Source organism: Xenopus laevis, chromosome 4S (assembly GCF_017654675.1).
Source record: "Xenopus laevis strain J_2021 chromosome 4S, Xenopus_laevis_v10.1, whole genome shotgun sequence".
Taxonomy (NCBI): domain Eukaryota; kingdom Metazoa; phylum Chordata; class Amphibia; order Anura; family Pipidae; genus Xenopus; species Xenopus laevis.
Genome location: NC_054378.1, coordinates 55,048,879 through 55,066,438, shown reverse-complemented (window position 1 = coordinate 55,066,438; position 17,560 = coordinate 55,048,879). Strand labels below are relative to the sequence as shown.

Below are 17,560 nucleotides of genomic sequence, written 5' to 3'. Positions count from 1 at the left end.
ATTTCAAGGCCAAACATTCCGCTAACAGTAGGTTTACCCTAGAAAACTACCCATTATAGAAAGAACAGATTCTGGTGAATCAAAAATGGGTAATAATATCTTTGTACTCCAAACTACCAAGTTGCAATTGTTTCCTAAAGTTATGTTTTTAGAAATCGGTGAATTTTTTGAAAAATGACCTCAAAGCTTCCACTCTACAGCAACATATCTCCCACACATCATTAGGTATCACCGTAAAACACCCCAAATATGAAATCCTGGGGTCCACTGAACAGTTTGATGCCCAATATGTATAGGTGTACCCAAGCACGTGGCATAGGGGGCACCAAAAGGAAGACCCCCCGTTTGTTCTGTCATTTCAGGTACTGCAAAATCAACACATTTACATCGTTTTGGGGGGGGGGGCAAAAGTATAAAAAAGTAAGTTCACCCAAGAAAACCATATATTTTCAGAAAGTACACATTCCCACGAATCCAAATTGGGTATGCATGTCTTTCTACGCCAAAGTACCAAGCCGCAAACCATTCCTAAATTTGGTGGCTTTGGTGACATTTCCAAAAGTCAATTTCTACCCTGCAGCATCGTATTTCCCACATACTTTTAGGTATCAAGATAAAACACCCCAAATATGAAATCCTGGGGTCCACTGAACAGTTTGATGCCCAATATGTATAGGTGTACCCAAGCACGTGGCATAGGGGGCCCCAAAAAGAAGACCCCCATTTGGTCTGTCATTTCAGGTACTGCAAAATCAACACATTTACATAGTTTTGGGGGGCGGCAAATGTAGAAAAAAGTACAGTCACCCTAGAAAACCATATATTTTCGGAAAGTACACATTCCCCTGAATCCAAATTGGGTATGCATGTTATTCTACTCCAAAGTACCAAGTCGCAAACCATTCCTAAATTTGGTGATTTTGGTGACATTTCCAAAAATCACTTTAAAATTTCTACCCTGCAGCATCGTATTACCCACATACTTTTAGGATCAAGACCCCCATATGGTCTGTCATTTCAGATACTGCAAAATCAACACATTTACATTGTTTCTGGGGGGGGGGGGCAAATGTAGAAAAAAGTAATTTCACCCCAGAAAACCATATATTTTCGGAAGTACACATTCCCACAAATCTAAATTGGGTATGCATGTCTTTGTACTCCAAAATACCAAGCCGCAAACCATTCCTAAATTTGGTGATTTTGGTGACATTTCCAAAAATGACTTCAAAATTTCTACCCTGCAGCATCGTATTACCCACATACTTTTAGGTTTCAAGAGAAATCACCCCAAATATGAAAGCCTAGGGTCCTCTGAACAGTTTGATGACCAAAATGTATAGGTGTACCCAAGCACGTGGCATATAGGGGCCCCAAAACGAAGACCCCCATATGGTCTGTCATTTCAGATACTGCAAAATCAACACATTTACATTGTTTTGAGGGGGGCAAAGGTAGAAAAAAGTACATTCACCCCAGAAAACCATATATTTTCGGAAAGTACACATTCCCGCAAATCCAAATTGGGTATGCATGTCTTTGTACTCCAAAGTACCAAGTCGCAAGCCTTTCCTAAATTTGGCGATAAAAGCAACAGTTTTTACATTTTTGAAAATTGCCTAAAAATATTGCAATTGGCCGCATTTATCTCACCCAATTTCTTACATACAATTGTAAAACACCATAAATACTGATGCCAAGGGTCAACTGAACTGTTTGATGCCCAATATGCATTCATATACCAAGGCAGCTGGCATGTGCGGACCCCAAATGAAAATAGTGCATATGATTTTTCTCCGCTGCAGATTCGCCTTCTGTGAACATAGACCCTTAACTTGATATTATGCGCCTTAAGACCCTTCTAACAGCAAAGACCCCCCAAAACCATATATTTTTGGAAAGTACACATTCTGACGAATCCAAAAAAGATAAAGATGTCTTTCTACACCAAACTACCAAACTGCAAAGCTTTTCTAAACGTAGAGGTTTTTACAACATTTCTGAAAATCGCCTAAAATTGTTGCAGTTTGCCGCATTTATCGCACACAGTGTTTTACGTATAAAGAAAAATCACCCTAAATATGGACGTCAGAGGTCTACTGAATAGTTTGATGCCCAATATGGAAAGATTTACCAAAGTATGTGGCGTGTACAGACCCCAAATGAAAAACATGCATATGAATTTTCACTCTAGCCAACTAAGCTGCAGAAAAGAGAGCCCCAACTGTGCATTATGTGCCGTAAGACCTCAAAACTGTAAAAAGACACCCAGAAAACTATATATTTTTGGAAAGCATATATTCTGGTGAATCAAACTAAGTAAAATAAATCTTTCTATACCAAAGCACCAAACAGCAAAACTATACTAAAGATACATAAGGAATAATGCATGGATAAAATTGCAATAAAACCACAAACATAGCGTAAATCAATGAAATAACAAAATAATTGATCCGACAGCGTAATTAGTGGCCGAAATCGATTATCCAATAGTTACGCTGTCAAAATAACATGTTTTTAGGCAAAACAAACATGAACAAACAATGAATAAGTAAAAAAAACACCAGTTTTTGAGTTTTTGTGTATACATATTTGTGCACTTCTAAAAGTTGTCTGAGTGTGCAAATACGTGTAATTAAGTGTAAATAAGTGTACAAAAGGGACCAAGTGTGCTTAAAAAAAAAAAATTCCAATCTTTACTAAAATCTTTGTGTAAGTGTATAAATGTACTGTAAGTATGTGTAAGTGCAGGTAAGTGTGTAAAAAGCCGCCAAAGCAGAGAGAAGGGCTCAGCTGCAGGAGAATGTACAGTGTACGTTCTTGGCAGCCTGAGCCCTGAACCGCCAGCACGTACGTGCTTGGCGGTTAAAGGGTTAAACCTCTTAATTTCACCAATAGTAAAACATTCACAGAGAACAAAAAGACATTCTTGGAAACATCAAAACACACTTTTGGCATAAAATCTGGAAAAACATGGAAAAGTACCCAATTAAATACATTATAGATTGGTGAGATGGCAAAAAACGGTGTAAAATGCTGGAAAACTTAAAATCAGGGTATGTAAAATTGAGGTTATACCTTGTCAAATGCTCTGGAGCTCCCTCACATCTGTGTGCTCTGTACTTTGCACCCAAGGCTGCTCCTGCCATGAGGCAAGGAGCCAGTTATAAGGGGGGCAAAAAGCTGCCTCTTGTCAATTTAAGAGCCAAACTTCTGGGTTTTAACCAGGGAATCCGGCTCCGCTAGTGCAGAGAGCGCCATTGCACTTAATGCACTACACTAACGATGCTGCCCACCTTTGACCCGCTCCAACATTTTTTACGCGCCGGAGAGGCAGTATCTGGGCTGCAGCAGCAGCCCCAGAATCGTGCTGTTTGCATACTTGCTCCCAATTCATCAGAGAAGGCTGCACCGGTGTATTGACGCTAACTGCAATCTGCAAGGAGCCCATATAGTGCAAGTACCTTTGTGGATATTGCGTTTATGCCTCAGCAATATTGCTCTTTGCACTTGTGCTTGCATTCATAAATGAATGTTTGAGAGTTATGTTAACAACCCACAAATGAAATTGGAATACATTTAAAAGTATATATCTGGGTTATAGATTTGTTTCTACGTTAGAACAGCAATTCACTAGATGTTTCCCATCCCAGAATTAATTTCTTGTCTCTTCCTTTTTGACTTTTTGCCAAAGAGTGGAAAATCTTTCAACAGAAGGTAAATAATAAAATATTCTATCCCAAACAATGCCGGCAAGATTTTCAGACACTGTTAAAACTTAGTTTCCACTGATTGGTTACCAGGCAGTAACCAATCCAGTTTTTTATTTTTACACTGAACTGTTCCTTAATATGTGTGTTTATAAAATCCTCTAAATTAAAATATAGATTTATTAATATAATGTGTTATTAAAGGCTGTCTCTAACCAACTCTGTTTTTTTTTTTTACAACAAAAGAAAATGCAATTCCATAAAATTTGTAATATACTGTACACTGACATGTCAGTGGTTTTAAAAATGTTTGTAAATTTAACTGCAATTAAAAGCAATATTTGTTTATCCCTTTCTGGCCTCTGGTTCTTCTGACTCCTAATATACGGTAGCAGAAGTCCGTTAATCCCCCAGGTACATTTTTCATCAGGAGTCAAAACCAAGAGTCAAAACCAGAAATGTAGCTAATATAAGCTTCCAAACACTGCTTTCAGTAGTTATTGCATTTACAAAACCAAATTTATGTTCCATGAAATTATTAAATGGCTTATTAGCATTGTTTATAATTAGTAACAATTTTCCTATGTAGGTGGGGAGGCCTATTACTTTAGTTAAGAAATTGTTGCTGTGTACTCACAGTTATTGAAGTTCAGCTTAATAGAAGAAAGCTCCTAGGACAGGAGATGATCTTCACACTGCATTTCTAAATACTTGTAACTTTTTTTAAGTTTGAATACAGATTTTTATCTTTCAGCAAGATGACTAAAACTCAAGCAGTTCAATACCAAAGCATTTACTGTATAGATCTTCAGACTTCCATGTTTATTGATAAAAGCAAAGGTTGATACTGCAGCTGCTGATCGCTTGTCATTACTAACTAGCTTTCCTATTTAAAACCATTTGGATGGCTGGAAATGTGAGAGGCGAACATTAAATTACTTTGCCTCTCACATTGCTATTTGGAGTATCAACATCAAGGGCAAATTGGCACGTCTGCACAAAATGAAAGCCAATCGGAAGCATATACGTTGGTGGAAGTGATACATCACGCTCAATCAGCATTCAGCTCTTAGAGCTCAGACTATAAACAACTGCCTATGAGCATTGCACTGCATGAATCTTTTCATGTCCAGAATAGCAGTTTTCTCTACTTCTCTCACTGCACTTTTTGTCTGCAGTCAAAAGTAGCTTTGTGAGCACAGGGTGGTATTTTTCGGTTACCATTTATTTAGAAAGGTCCAAAACACAGTAATGCAAATTCACAGAGGCACGTTTATCAAGGGTCGAATTCCAAATTCATGGGAGTTTTTTTAAACTCCCATGAATTCCCATAAATTCGACCATCAAAATGTATTAAAAAAAAATTAAATTTTCTCAGCTGGGACTAATTGAATCGACATGAAAGCTTGAATCGAATTGGATTCGAATTAGAAAAACAAGATTTGAATTTTAAAAACTCAATTCAAGTTTTTTCACTGACGATTAGTGAAAGTTAAACCTGTTTGAAGCCGGTAGTTACTCTTCACAACTGTAACTAAGGGACATCCGCTATCCATGGAATCATGGGTGACCCGCTGTTGGAATTGCATAAATCCTGTCATTTTGTGCATGTATCTGATCACTATCTACCTTTGACTTCTCTTTCGGATTCCCTACTCATCCGGTTCCCCCAATAGGGCCTTCACTCTGTCACACTACCCTCAGTCCACTTACCACTAAAAAATGCCATACTTGTTTTACTGATAAACCTGACTGCAGAATGGAGTTTGGAGATTCACTTATCTGAAGGATGGGATTGCAAGTTATGTGTGTTTTATATAACACTTGCCCTAATAAAACGTTTTATATTTTTTAACACAAATCAAAAACTTTGCATACAAATTTTTAGTAAAAAAAAAAAACAACACACATTTATTATACCTCGAGGATGGTAAAAGTGAAAATCCGAAAATCTGGCATCTCAGAACTGCCAAGGTTGCATATAGGTCCCAAAGATATCTTGATTTGCGCTGGGTTTTGTGCAATAATCCAAAGATTTCGTTGCATCTGAAAAAATATGAGTTTTCAGGTGTAAAATCTGAAAAATAAGATTTGTTTTTTTCACGATTGTTTTTGGGGGTTTTTCCTGCACCGGAAATTTTCGGGAAATGTATTGATAAACAAGAGGGAAAAAAACGGTGCGGATTTGGTCAGAGTATTTTTCAGAAAATTAAATCAATTCTGACTTTGATAAATGGGCCTCTAAATAATAATGAGATGCATAGTGAGAAAAAAAAATTGGAGATGCTGACAGTGTGTTGACCTTAGAAGCAGCAATTTTATTTAATTCCTTTTGCAAGCATTATAGATAATGACAACCACAAAACACAAGCTACCGTGAACTGCATGAAATTAATATTTTAACTGAAAAGGGGCAAGCAGTTGCACTCATAGGATCAATATAGAGTATTGACATGGTTCTTCTATCACATTTGCTGTACTTGTATATTACAACTCTGTTTTTTCCCAGTGTTTACTTTTTGTGTGATTTTGCCTGTGAACACATCATGTATCATTTGTTGGTACATATGAACTCCCTGGTTCTTAGCGAGATTTGGTTTAGGGTGCAAAAGTTTTATATGCAATAGCCACAAAGCAGCTTGGGCAGTAAAATTAATGTTGAGCCCTTCTAGTTATTGGTGCATAGAAAGTTATATTACACCAAGGTTATCACCATTTTTGTCATAAAATATTTGTCACCTTTATAAATATGCCATTATGTTTTGCTAGATATTTAAACTAGATAATAGTTTATTATATATGATATTATATTAAATTATTTACATTAATCGTGGTAGCACACCAAAATCAAAAATTGTTGCTGCTTACAGCAGGGATGTCGCTTATCCCAAGTTTGTCATATTAAGACATACCGTCTAATCAATATGGCTCCTCCTGCCCTGTGCATAACCCAGCAAAGCCAGACCATAATTAAACACCTTGGATACCCCATAAAAGTATTGCCAAATGCTAACAAACCCCCACCAGGTTCACCTCCCACAGGCAGAGTATGGCACACAGGCAGTGTAGAACACACAAATGTGTCCGATTATTAGATCTTGGACCATATTCTTTACGCGTTGTGTTAGAAGCGATCATGTGATACATCAACACCACAGGCAAATAAATACCCAATAACTCCACCCCTAAAAACATTAACCCTTTAGTACACACACATAACCAAAGTTATTCAAAAATTACCACCACTAATACTAAGCCAGAATTTAATGTAGGGGCCACATGAGGTAAACCCACGACATTTCAAACACGGTGTTGGTCTGAAATGTTTCTGGTGCCCAGGTCAGAACCCTTAATTCAATAAAGGCTTTTAAGAAGATTCCTTCCTGATGGTGCGGTCTATTATAAATTTGTTAGATATGCAGATGCACGTGGCCATGATGTGACCTGCACCCATTACTGGTATGAAAAACAGGTGCTGACAAAATTGTTGTACAAAAATACAAGTCCTACAAACACTAGTATATTATTAGTGTCATATTGCCCTTACAAACATGAATCACAATAACAACACCCAGCTGATCCCAAAGTCTTATAGTCACTTGGTCTTGTAGTTCTCTTCAAGTTCTAGTGTTGAAATCAGATATGTCCTACCCAAATACTGCTGTTGTGTGTAGGAAGTTAAAATTCAAAAACAGTAAAGTAAATTTTCAGATTAAAATTTAATTTGTAAGTTCCAAGTATTTCTATAGACAGGAATTTATTGTAAACTCTGTGATGCAGGGATCTTTTTCTGCTTGTTGCACATAGTGGCATATTAACTTACATTAGAGAAAAATATCACCAGTGATGTCACCCATAGAAACTAATCAGATCTTTGCTTTTGTTTTCTTACCAAATCTAATTGCTGATTGGTTCTATGGGAAACATTACAAGTTTTGCTGTATATGGCTTTACCCTCAAGGAGCGCTATACAAATAAAAATATACATACAGGTATCTGCAATGTTTCTAAACATGCCCCTTAATCTTTGATATAACTGTACTTTGTATTTAATATTGTCATGACCCCCTGTTTGTACTGTTGATTTATTGTTCTGCTGTTTATATAAATTAAAATATACATTCTAATCAGAATTTTTTTGATACCGCAAATGAAACTGTTAATCACATTGCGCTGAATCAAATCCTAACTATATCCAGAACTCTGAAAAGGGATGGGAGGAAACCATAACTTCTATATTAACACAGCACAATAAATTCATACCACTCATAAACCAGCCATCTAATGCTGCCTAAACTTTAGTAGGCATCTTAATCTAACCTAAACTATAAGACTGACACATAGGCATTGTTGCTAATACTAAGCACATATACCTCAGCTTATGCTGTAGCTCTCCATAAATCGGTTATATCATTGTACTTTGTATGAACTTAGGGCTGCCATCACAAATCACAGGGCCCTGTACAACAACATTTTCTGGTCCCCGGCCCCCAAGCACCACCCCCGATCCCGCCCACACCACAGTAAAATGGCCACACAGACATCAGCGCTAAAAACAGGAAAAACACACACAAGTTATAAAAAGCCATTGGTAGTCAGGGCCCCCTACAAGTTAAAAAAACAAAACATTGGTGGCCTGGGCCCCCTTATAAGTTAAAAAAAAAAACACTGGCGGCGGGGATCCCCCATAAATATTTTTAAAAAAGAAAAAAACATTTGAAGCCTGGGCCCCCTTATAAGTTAAAAAAAACACTGGCAGCCAGGGTTCCCCTTAAAAGTTAAAAAAAAATAATTGGTGACCGGGGCCCCTCTAAATTAAAAAAAAAGAAAATTGGTGGTCAGGGTCCCCCTATTCGTAAAAAAAAAAAAACAAATTAGCAGCCAGGGTCTCCCATAAAAGTAAAAACCATTGGTGGCCAGGGTGTAAAAATAAATAAAATAAATTAAAGACCATTGGTGTTCAGTGGAACTTACCTATAAAGGTCTTCTTCATTCTCCACTTCTTTGGGTCTATTCGCCAACTTTTCGGCAGCTTCTCCTCTTCTTCGGATTCAGTTGGTGGCTTTCGGGTCCAATTGGCAGTTTTCGGCTCCCATCAGCAGCTTTCAGCTCTTGTCGCGGAGTTCATTGGCTTTTGGAAACTTTGCCGCTTTAGGTGACTCAAGGGGGGCCCGGCGAATTCAGGAGGTGCATCATGGTCGGGCCCCCCTTCCAGCACCGGGCTCGGCACGGTTGTACCCCCTGTGCCTCCCTGATGGCGGCCCTGTATGAACTATAATGTATTGGTGGAATTGCTGCCATCATATTATGCATGTGCATTGGTGCAGAGCTTTCCCACATAAAAAAATGTGAATATATTGAATTTTCTTTGGAAGTCCCCTTCAGACTTCCTGTAAACATTCATAAGCAACATACAGCAAGCAATTCATTAGTATCCTATGCCCTCTTATACTCCCCTGTAGAGAAATGCAGAGGTAGGAAAAATTTTTATGAAACCAAAAACCATTTAAACATTTTCGCATCATATCTCCCCTCCATAAAAGAACAAATAATTAAATGTCCTACTAAATAATGTAATTATAAAGATCAAAGATCAAACACACCAGTTCGTATAAAGGCTTATTATTTTTAATACATACAGTATAGACGTATACTTATGATACCATGTTAGAATTCTGGATTGAATGAAGCTGTTTTGTGGATTATATAATGGGAAAAGTAAGTGAGGTGTCATGGAAAACAATGCTTACAGAAATAGCTTTTTTCAAAGGAAATCAGAAACTGTTACTTTATTCTATATTCTATTTCACCCATGTTTTGTTGCCTAAATTAGTCTATAAACACAGAAGACTTGCCTTCAGCAACCGATGCCTGCAGTTGCCCTTTATGACTATTCCAAATATAAACTGGTAAATATGATAGTGGTTTACACCATTAAAAGAAGGATTTGCAGCTATAGATTGAATTGCAGACTAGTAGACATTCACTAGATAGATTTCAAGAAAGCTTATTCAAGTAGATGGATGTGTTTAATAATTTGCTGTCTGCAAAGGATAAAATCTACGCTGCTGCCTGTGTCTGGTAATAAATGCACAAGCCTGAGGCAGTCTGGAATAATGGACAGAATATGTCACTGCAGATGCTATCACTGTGGTTTTTATTACAGTGTGCTCACAGTTGTTAGGACTTGCAGTTTGCTTGTTAATTTGTAAAATTCTCCTACAGTATTACTTTTTAGAAATGCATATGCTTCTTGTGACACAGCAAAGGGGTTTGCTGATGGAATTGTTGAATTCATTTGCTCTAGTACACAGGAGAGTTAGGCTTATACTACAGGTATGGGACCTGTTATCCAGAATGCTCAGGAACTGGGGTTTTCCAGATAATGGATGTTTCCGTAATTTGGATCTTCATATCTTAAGTCTACAAGAAAATCACGTAAACATTAAATAAACTCAATATGCTGTTTTTGCTTCCAATTTGGATTAAATGCACATTAGTTTGGATGAAGTACAAAGTACTGTTTGATTATTACTGAGAAAAGGGTAATCATTTTTAAAACTTTGGATTATTTCATTATAATGGAATCTATTAGACACAGCCTCTCTGTAAATCGGTGCTTTCTGTATAATGGGTTTCCCATACCTGTATTTTCTTTATAATTCTGTGGTAATTTTTGATCCTAGGAGCTATCAGATCTGCGCCACAGTCATTCTAAGTTAAAAAAGCAATACCACGAGAGGAGTTCAGAGTTCAGTCATGCCAATCGCCGTGTAGAACAGCTAGAGAGTGAAGTAAAGAAGCTCCGGCTACGTGTGGAGGAACTGAAGAAGGAACTAGGCCAGGCTGAGGATGAGGTGAGAGTTATTTGCACTTTCAATGCAATATGGACCTTGGCTTTGTTCAGAGGGATTTTTTTATCAAAAACTTAAAGACTTTTACTTGCCCATAGAGTCAGGCAGGGAGTTTTTTATTTTATTTGCACTAGGATTTAGTGGCTATAAAAATGAAGGATTGGTTCCATGGAGCAACCACATAAAATATTTGTTGTCTGGTATAATATTCTGTAGTAATATGATAACACACACAACAGTAAGCAGTTTGGTAGCTCTCACAAAGTAAGCAAGGAAAATAAGTTACTTTGAAGGACCCTGGTTGAACAGGAATCTTCTGAGAGATGAAGGCCAATACACTGGTCTTGCTATATTTTTATAGTTTTTACCCTATTAAAAAATTTTTTACTGGTCAGGTTTTAACCCTATGGACAGATGATTTTCACACGGCGCTTAAAGGAACAGTAACACCATAAAATAAGTGTTTTAAAATAATAAAACTATAATGCAATGTTGCCCTGCACTGGTAAAACTGCTGTGTTTGCTTTAGAAACACTACTATTGTTTATATAAATATTCTGCTGTGTAGCAATGGGGCAGCCATTCAAAGGAGAAAAAGCTCAGGTTACACAGCAGATAAGCTCTGTAGAACATAATGTTATCTGTTATCCACTATTTAACCTGTGCCATATAGCCTTTTTTAAATTTCCGCCATTGCTAAACAGCAGCTTGTTTATATGAACTATAGTAGTGTTTCTGAAACAAACACTTCGGTTTTACCAGTGCAGGGCAACAATACTTACATTGTATGGTGTTATTGTTGCTTTAAAATCTTTGTGGTCTCTTGAGAGGCCTTGCAGTGGATAATTGTTATTAGCATGTTGTTTTAAATTGACAACATATTCTGCAGTGCTGACCAATAAATGGGTGTATATACATTGATCATACAGATCTACATGCAAAGCAGCCAATAACTGCTACAAGAGGTAAAGAAGGCCGTGCCCAAGAGAGTTTACAATCTAAAAGTGTTAGCAGAGAAAGTGACAGAAGAACAGTTTCTGACTGAAGCTCAGTCTGGTTTTGGAAACCACTTAAGAATTCAACCATTGGTGTGATTCACCCTGCAGTGTGAGTGTTTATGATAGCCTTACTGTAATAACAGTTATATATAACTGGTGACGATTGAAGATATGTTGATCTTTCCGTAATTTGGATCTTCATACCTTAAGTCTACTAGAAAATCATCTAAACATTAAATGAAGCCAATAGACTGGTTTTGCTTCCAATAAGGATTAATTATATCTTAGTTTGGATCAAGTACAAGCTACTGTTTTATTATTAAAGAGTTAAAGTAAATATTTTTTATATTTTGGCAAAAATAATATAAATGCAAGTTATACACTAAATTATACACTAAATGACAGTGTGTTGGAAGTCTCCTTAAATGAAAAGGATCTAGGGGTTTTTGTAGATAACAAGTTGTCTAATTCTGGGCAGTGTCATTCTGTGGCCACTAAAGCAAATAAAGTTCTGTCTTGCATAAAAAAGGACATTAACTCAAGGGATGAAAACATAATTATGCCTCTTTATAGGTCCCTGGTAAGGCCTCATCTGGAGTATGCAGTTCAGTTTTGGACTCCGGTCCTTAAGAGGGATATAAATGAGCTGGAGAGAGTGCAGAGACTAAGTGCAACTAAATTGGTTAGAGGGACGGAAGACTTAAATTATGAGGGTAGACTGTCAAGGTTGGGGTTGTTTTCTCTGGAAAAAAGGCGCTTGCGAGGGGACATGATTACACTTTACAAGTACATTAGAGGACATTATAGACAAATGGCAGGGGACATTTTTACCCATAAAGTGGATCACCGTACCAGAGGCCACCCCTTTAGACTAGAAGAAAAGAACTTTCATTTGAAGCAACGTAGGGGGTTCTTCACAGTGAGGACAGTGAGGTTGTGGAACGCACTGCCGGGTGATGTTGTGATGCTGATTCAGTTAATGCCTTTAAGAATGGCTTGGATGATTTTTTGGACAGACATAATATCAAAGGCTATTGTGATACTAAGCTCTATATTTAGTATAGATGAGGGTATATAGAATTTAATTAAAAGTAGAGAGTGGTGTGTGTATGGATGCTGGGTTTTCATTTGGAGGGGTTGAACTTGATAGACTTTGTCTTTTTTCAACCCAATTTAACTATGTAACTATTATCCACAAAAACAGTGCTCTCTAAGTCTGTTTCTTTTTTTTTTTTTTTTTGCATTTTTGCATTTTATTCACCCAGGAGTAATAGCCTGGTCAAACTTGGGCTACATTAACAGGATTTTGCTGTTCAAACTTACATTGTGTAAAATTAACTTTATTGTTTTAATCCTGTTGGTTTATTGTATCCGTATGTGCATTGCAGTTAGATGAGGCCCAAAACCAGATACGGAAGTTACAGAGAACACTGGATGAGCAAACAGAGCTAAATGAAAATCTTCAGGTTCAACTTGAACATGTACAGTCAAGGTATGTATAATAATGAAGGTTGCTAGGAATAGAGCTGAAATGTACAGATTGCATTATAAGAGACTAGAGAAGGAAAAAGGGGCAGATATTTGTAATGTGATGATGGTCGAACTGTGAAGAGACAGAACAGACTGTTGCTTGTGTGTCTGTGTTAAATTTTGCACTTTATTTATAAAGGCTTAAGATGTATATACTGCATGTTTTGTAAATATTTAAATCTGTTCACAGAGAATAGGGTGCTTTACTTAAAGGAACAGCAACACCAAATAATGAAAGTTGCCTAAAGTAATGAACATATAATGAATGTACTGTTGTCCTGCATTGGTAAAATCGGTGTGTTTGCTTTAGAAACACAACTATAGTTTATATAAACAAGCTGCTGTGTAGCCATGGAGGCAGCCATTCAAAGCTGAAAAAGGAGCAAAGGCACAGGACACACAGCAGAAAACAGATATGATAAGATTCTTCAGTACTTATCTATTATCTACTGTGTATCCTGTGCTTGGGCTGCCTCCCTGGCTACACAGCAGCTTGTTTATATAAACTATAGTTGTGTTTTAGAAACTATTACCAGGCCCGGATTTGTGGAGAGGCCACCAAGGTCCAGGCCTAGGGCAGCAGGATTATGCACAGGAGATATGATAGGTTTTTAAATTTCCTGTGCGCCAATCCCCATTGCTCCGGTCCTTATGATAAAAATTTGCACAAATAAAGGGGAGGGCACAGGTGGTGATGAACGGCAGCGGGCCTAGAGGCGCCCACTATGTAAACCTGACGAACACACCAGTTTTACCAGTCGGGCACAACTGTACATTATATTTTCATTAATTTAGGACATTTTCATTATTTGGTGTAACTGTTCCTTTAATCGAACAGTATATCTCTTTATATTTGTCTTAAAGGAGAATTCAATCAGTTTGGAAAAAAACCCATACCCCCCATCCAGGTAGATCCCCCCTCCCTCCTCCCCCCAGGCTAACTACCCTCCCCCCCAGGGAAATGGCCCATACTCCAACTTACCCCTCGCCGCAGATTCTTCCAGCGGAGTTGCACCCCAACAGTGACTTTACCTTTCCGTGTCCTTTAAGGACACGCTAAATAATGAAACACATTTCGAGTGAAACTAGATATTTTGATGTATATAGTAGCACAATGTTATAATATTATTCTGCGACATAAATACGTCAGAAATAACAGCAAAATGATAACACCATGATAAATTTTAGTATCAGTGATAAATATTCCTCAAAAATTGCCAGCCAGCTAAAAAACATTTATTCTTGTGTCTGCACAACTCTATGGGGCATATTTATCAAGGGTCGAATTTCAAATTGAAAAAACTTCTAGATTTTAATTCAAAAAGACCAACCGAAATTAAGTTGAAGTTTTTTTTTTGTGTCGAACAGGTCAGTTTTTGATCGAATAGGTCCATATTCAGCCGAATTCGAATCGTTCGAACTGAAAGGAATGGCGCATTCGATCAAATTAGATTCAAAGTTTTTTTTTCAGAGTCCACCAATTGACTCCAAATGGGTTCTAGGAAGTCCCTCATAGGCTAAAACAGCAATTCGGCAGGTTTTAGATGGCGAATGGTTGAAGTCGGACTTTGGACTATTCCCTAGTCAAAGTACACAAAAATAGCTCAAAATTCGAATTTATTATCGCTGTCTGTGCAATTCAATAAAGCATTTCTCTGGTTAAAAAAAAAAATTCGAATTTATTCATTTCGAAAAATTCACCTTGACCTTTGATAAATCTGCCCCTATATGTAGAAATTTTAAGTCAGGGATTTCCTTCCTGAGAACATTGTAGCTGATGTATGTTCAAACATTTCTCATTAAATGAAGCTGTTTAGAATGCTGTATCCTCAGCAGGAATTGCATAACAAAATTCATGTTATAAATTATTAACAAAATGCTTCATATAAGAATAATATTTTGTACTGTATTGGTTTTAATTGCTTATTTTTTTTTTTTGTTGCTTTCCATATCTGTTCCCATCCACTATTCTTTCTTTGTTTCTTTCCTCTACTCTTGGATGACGTATATTTTTTTAATTATCTATCTTTCTGAGCGCACATTATATATCCATTAACTCACTGCATTTAATACTGTTTTCCCCATCATGACTCACTCTTCCACCCAGGGTGCACTTAAGTGCAGGGGATTCTGGGTAATTTTGATCTGATAACCACACTGAAGCTTATAAATGGTTAGCTGTGTCTCTTAACAGCTGCATTCTCCTTGCAGGCTGAGGCGACAGCAAAATCCACCTCTATTCGGGAAGCTACGTGCTTCGCGATTCAGCAATGATGATGCTGTGGACCTAGGAAGTGATCCGGATGAGGATGATCTACAAATTCAAGTACCCTAGGGGCCAGCACTCAAGGACTACATTAGAAGTACTAAATATAGTCTTATTTTCTGATGGAATTGCCAGTGTTTTTTAAAATTTGCAATAAGGACCTACATTGAGGCTCTTTAATGAGACTGTACCCAGGGCAATTTCTGCTAAGCTCCAAAACAAGCCGTAATGGGATCTGACTTCAAAAGTTTGTTTTTTATTAAGTTGAAAATGGTAATGAAATTCAAGCAAAAGTGTTTTTATACCCTTTTGCTAATTATTTTTTATACATTAAATCTCAAAAATGGAACAAAGGTTTTTACTTTTTTTTATAAAAGCCAACTTCATGTAATAATAATTTAAATTTACTTAAAATCTCAGATACCAACATTTTCTTAGCATCAGATAAACATGGTAAGCAACTCTCCAACTGCCTTCCCAATTGGTGCACAAAGCAACCCCTAGGCAAGTTTTCGCAACCAAATTTAAAGGAACAGTTCACTGTAAAAAGATAGGGTACGCAAAATAAAAAATGTTTCTAATATAGTTAGAAACAGTTATAGTTAATGTAATGTATAAAGGTTGGAGTGACTGGATGTCTTACATAATAGCCAGAACACTACTTCCTGCTTTGCAGCTCTCTAACTCTGAGTTAGTCAGCAACTTTAAAGGGGTTGTTCACCTTTGAGATAACTTTTAGTATGGTGTAGAGAGGGATATTCTGAGACAATTTGTAATTGGTTTTCATTTTTTATTATTAGTGGTTTGTTAGTTACATAACTTTTTATTCAGCATCTCTCCAGTTTGCAGTTTCAGCAATCTGGTTGCTAGGGTCCAAATTACCCTAGCAATCATGCATTGATTTAAATAAGAGACTGGAATATGAATATGAGAGGGGCTGAATAGAAAGATGAGGAATGAGCAATAATACATTTGTAGCCTTACAGAACATTTGCTTTTTAGAAGGGGTCAGCGACACCCATTTGAAACCTGCAAACAAGAAAATAACTATAAAACTATAAAAAATAAATAATGAAAACCAATTGCTTAGAATTAGCCATTCTATAACATACTAAACATTACCTTAGAGGTGAGCCACCCCTTTAAGGGGGGCACATGGGACATAACTGTTCAGTGAATTTGCAATTGATCCTTAGCATTCAGCTCAGATTCAAAAGCAACAGATATGACCCATGTGCCCCCCCCCTCAAGTCACTGATTGTTAATGCTTGGTAACTAATCAGTGGAAACCAAGAGTGCTGCAAAGCAGGAAGTAGTGTTCTGTTATGTTACACATCCAGTCACTCCAGCCTTTATACATTATATTTTTGGCTAACTAACTATATTAGAAACATTTTTATTTTGCACAGCTTATCTATTTACCCAGTTTTTAATTTTTATACTGAACCATTCCTTTAAAACATTGGCACACACAGGCCCGGATTTGTGGTGAGGCCACATAGGCCTGGGCCTAGGGCGGTAAAAAATAGGGGCGGCATGCCACCCAGCCGCATTATGGGGACGTGTGCCTCCCCATTTCATTACACCAGCTGCTCCAGCGCTTTTTCGCCGGCGCACTGGGAAGGGAAAGTGTAGGCGGGCGCTAGGACCATGCGGCCGCCTGGTCTGACCGCGTGGCCTAGGGGCGGCCGGCAAACAAATCCGTCGCTGGCCACACATTATGCAAGGGTAGGTCATTTAATTGTATCCTGAGTTGGCTAAGTATCCATATATGTGTGTATGAGACCATTCACAGTACCATTGTGATTCAGTGATCACATACCTCCCAACATTGTGGAAATAAAAAAAGAGGGACAAAAAAGTTTCTGCGCATAGTGCAGCAAATTTTTTGGACCATGCCCATTTTTGTGACCATTACCATGTTCATTTTACATAATTTTGAAAGTTATGAAAGTTTGGACATATCTCTGTTTTGCTAATGAAGGTGAATTGCCCTTTAAGCTGTGAGTCTAAAGCTGGCCATAGACGCAAATATCCGATCGTACGAATCGTGGATTCGTACGATTTTCGGACCATGTGTGGAGAGTCCCGAAATTTTTCATCCGTCGGGGGTCGTTTGGTCGATCGGACAGGTTAGAAAATTTCTGTCGCCTGACGATAATATCTCTGCGTGTATTGCCGATCGTACGATTTTCAGAGGGA

At 37.6% G+C, this 17,560-nt stretch overlaps 1 protein-coding gene across 1 annotated transcript in view; it reads left to right on the top strand.

Moving 5' to 3' along the window:
• ccdc102a.S (coiled-coil domain containing 102A S homeolog) overlaps positions 1-15,707 on the top strand; it is a 32,945-nt gene extending 17,238 nt beyond the window's left edge. The window contains exons 7-9 of the mRNA NM_001093034.1: positions 10,397-10,567; positions 12,951-13,054; positions 15,304-15,707. Coding sequence (NP_001086503.1) covers positions 10,397-10,567; positions 12,951-13,054; positions 15,304-15,427 — 399 coding nt within the window. The 3' untranslated portion in view covers positions 15,428-15,707. The remainder of the gene's footprint in view (positions 1-10,396; positions 10,568-12,950; positions 13,055-15,303) is intronic.
• Positions 15,708-17,560: the final 1,853 nt, after the last annotated feature.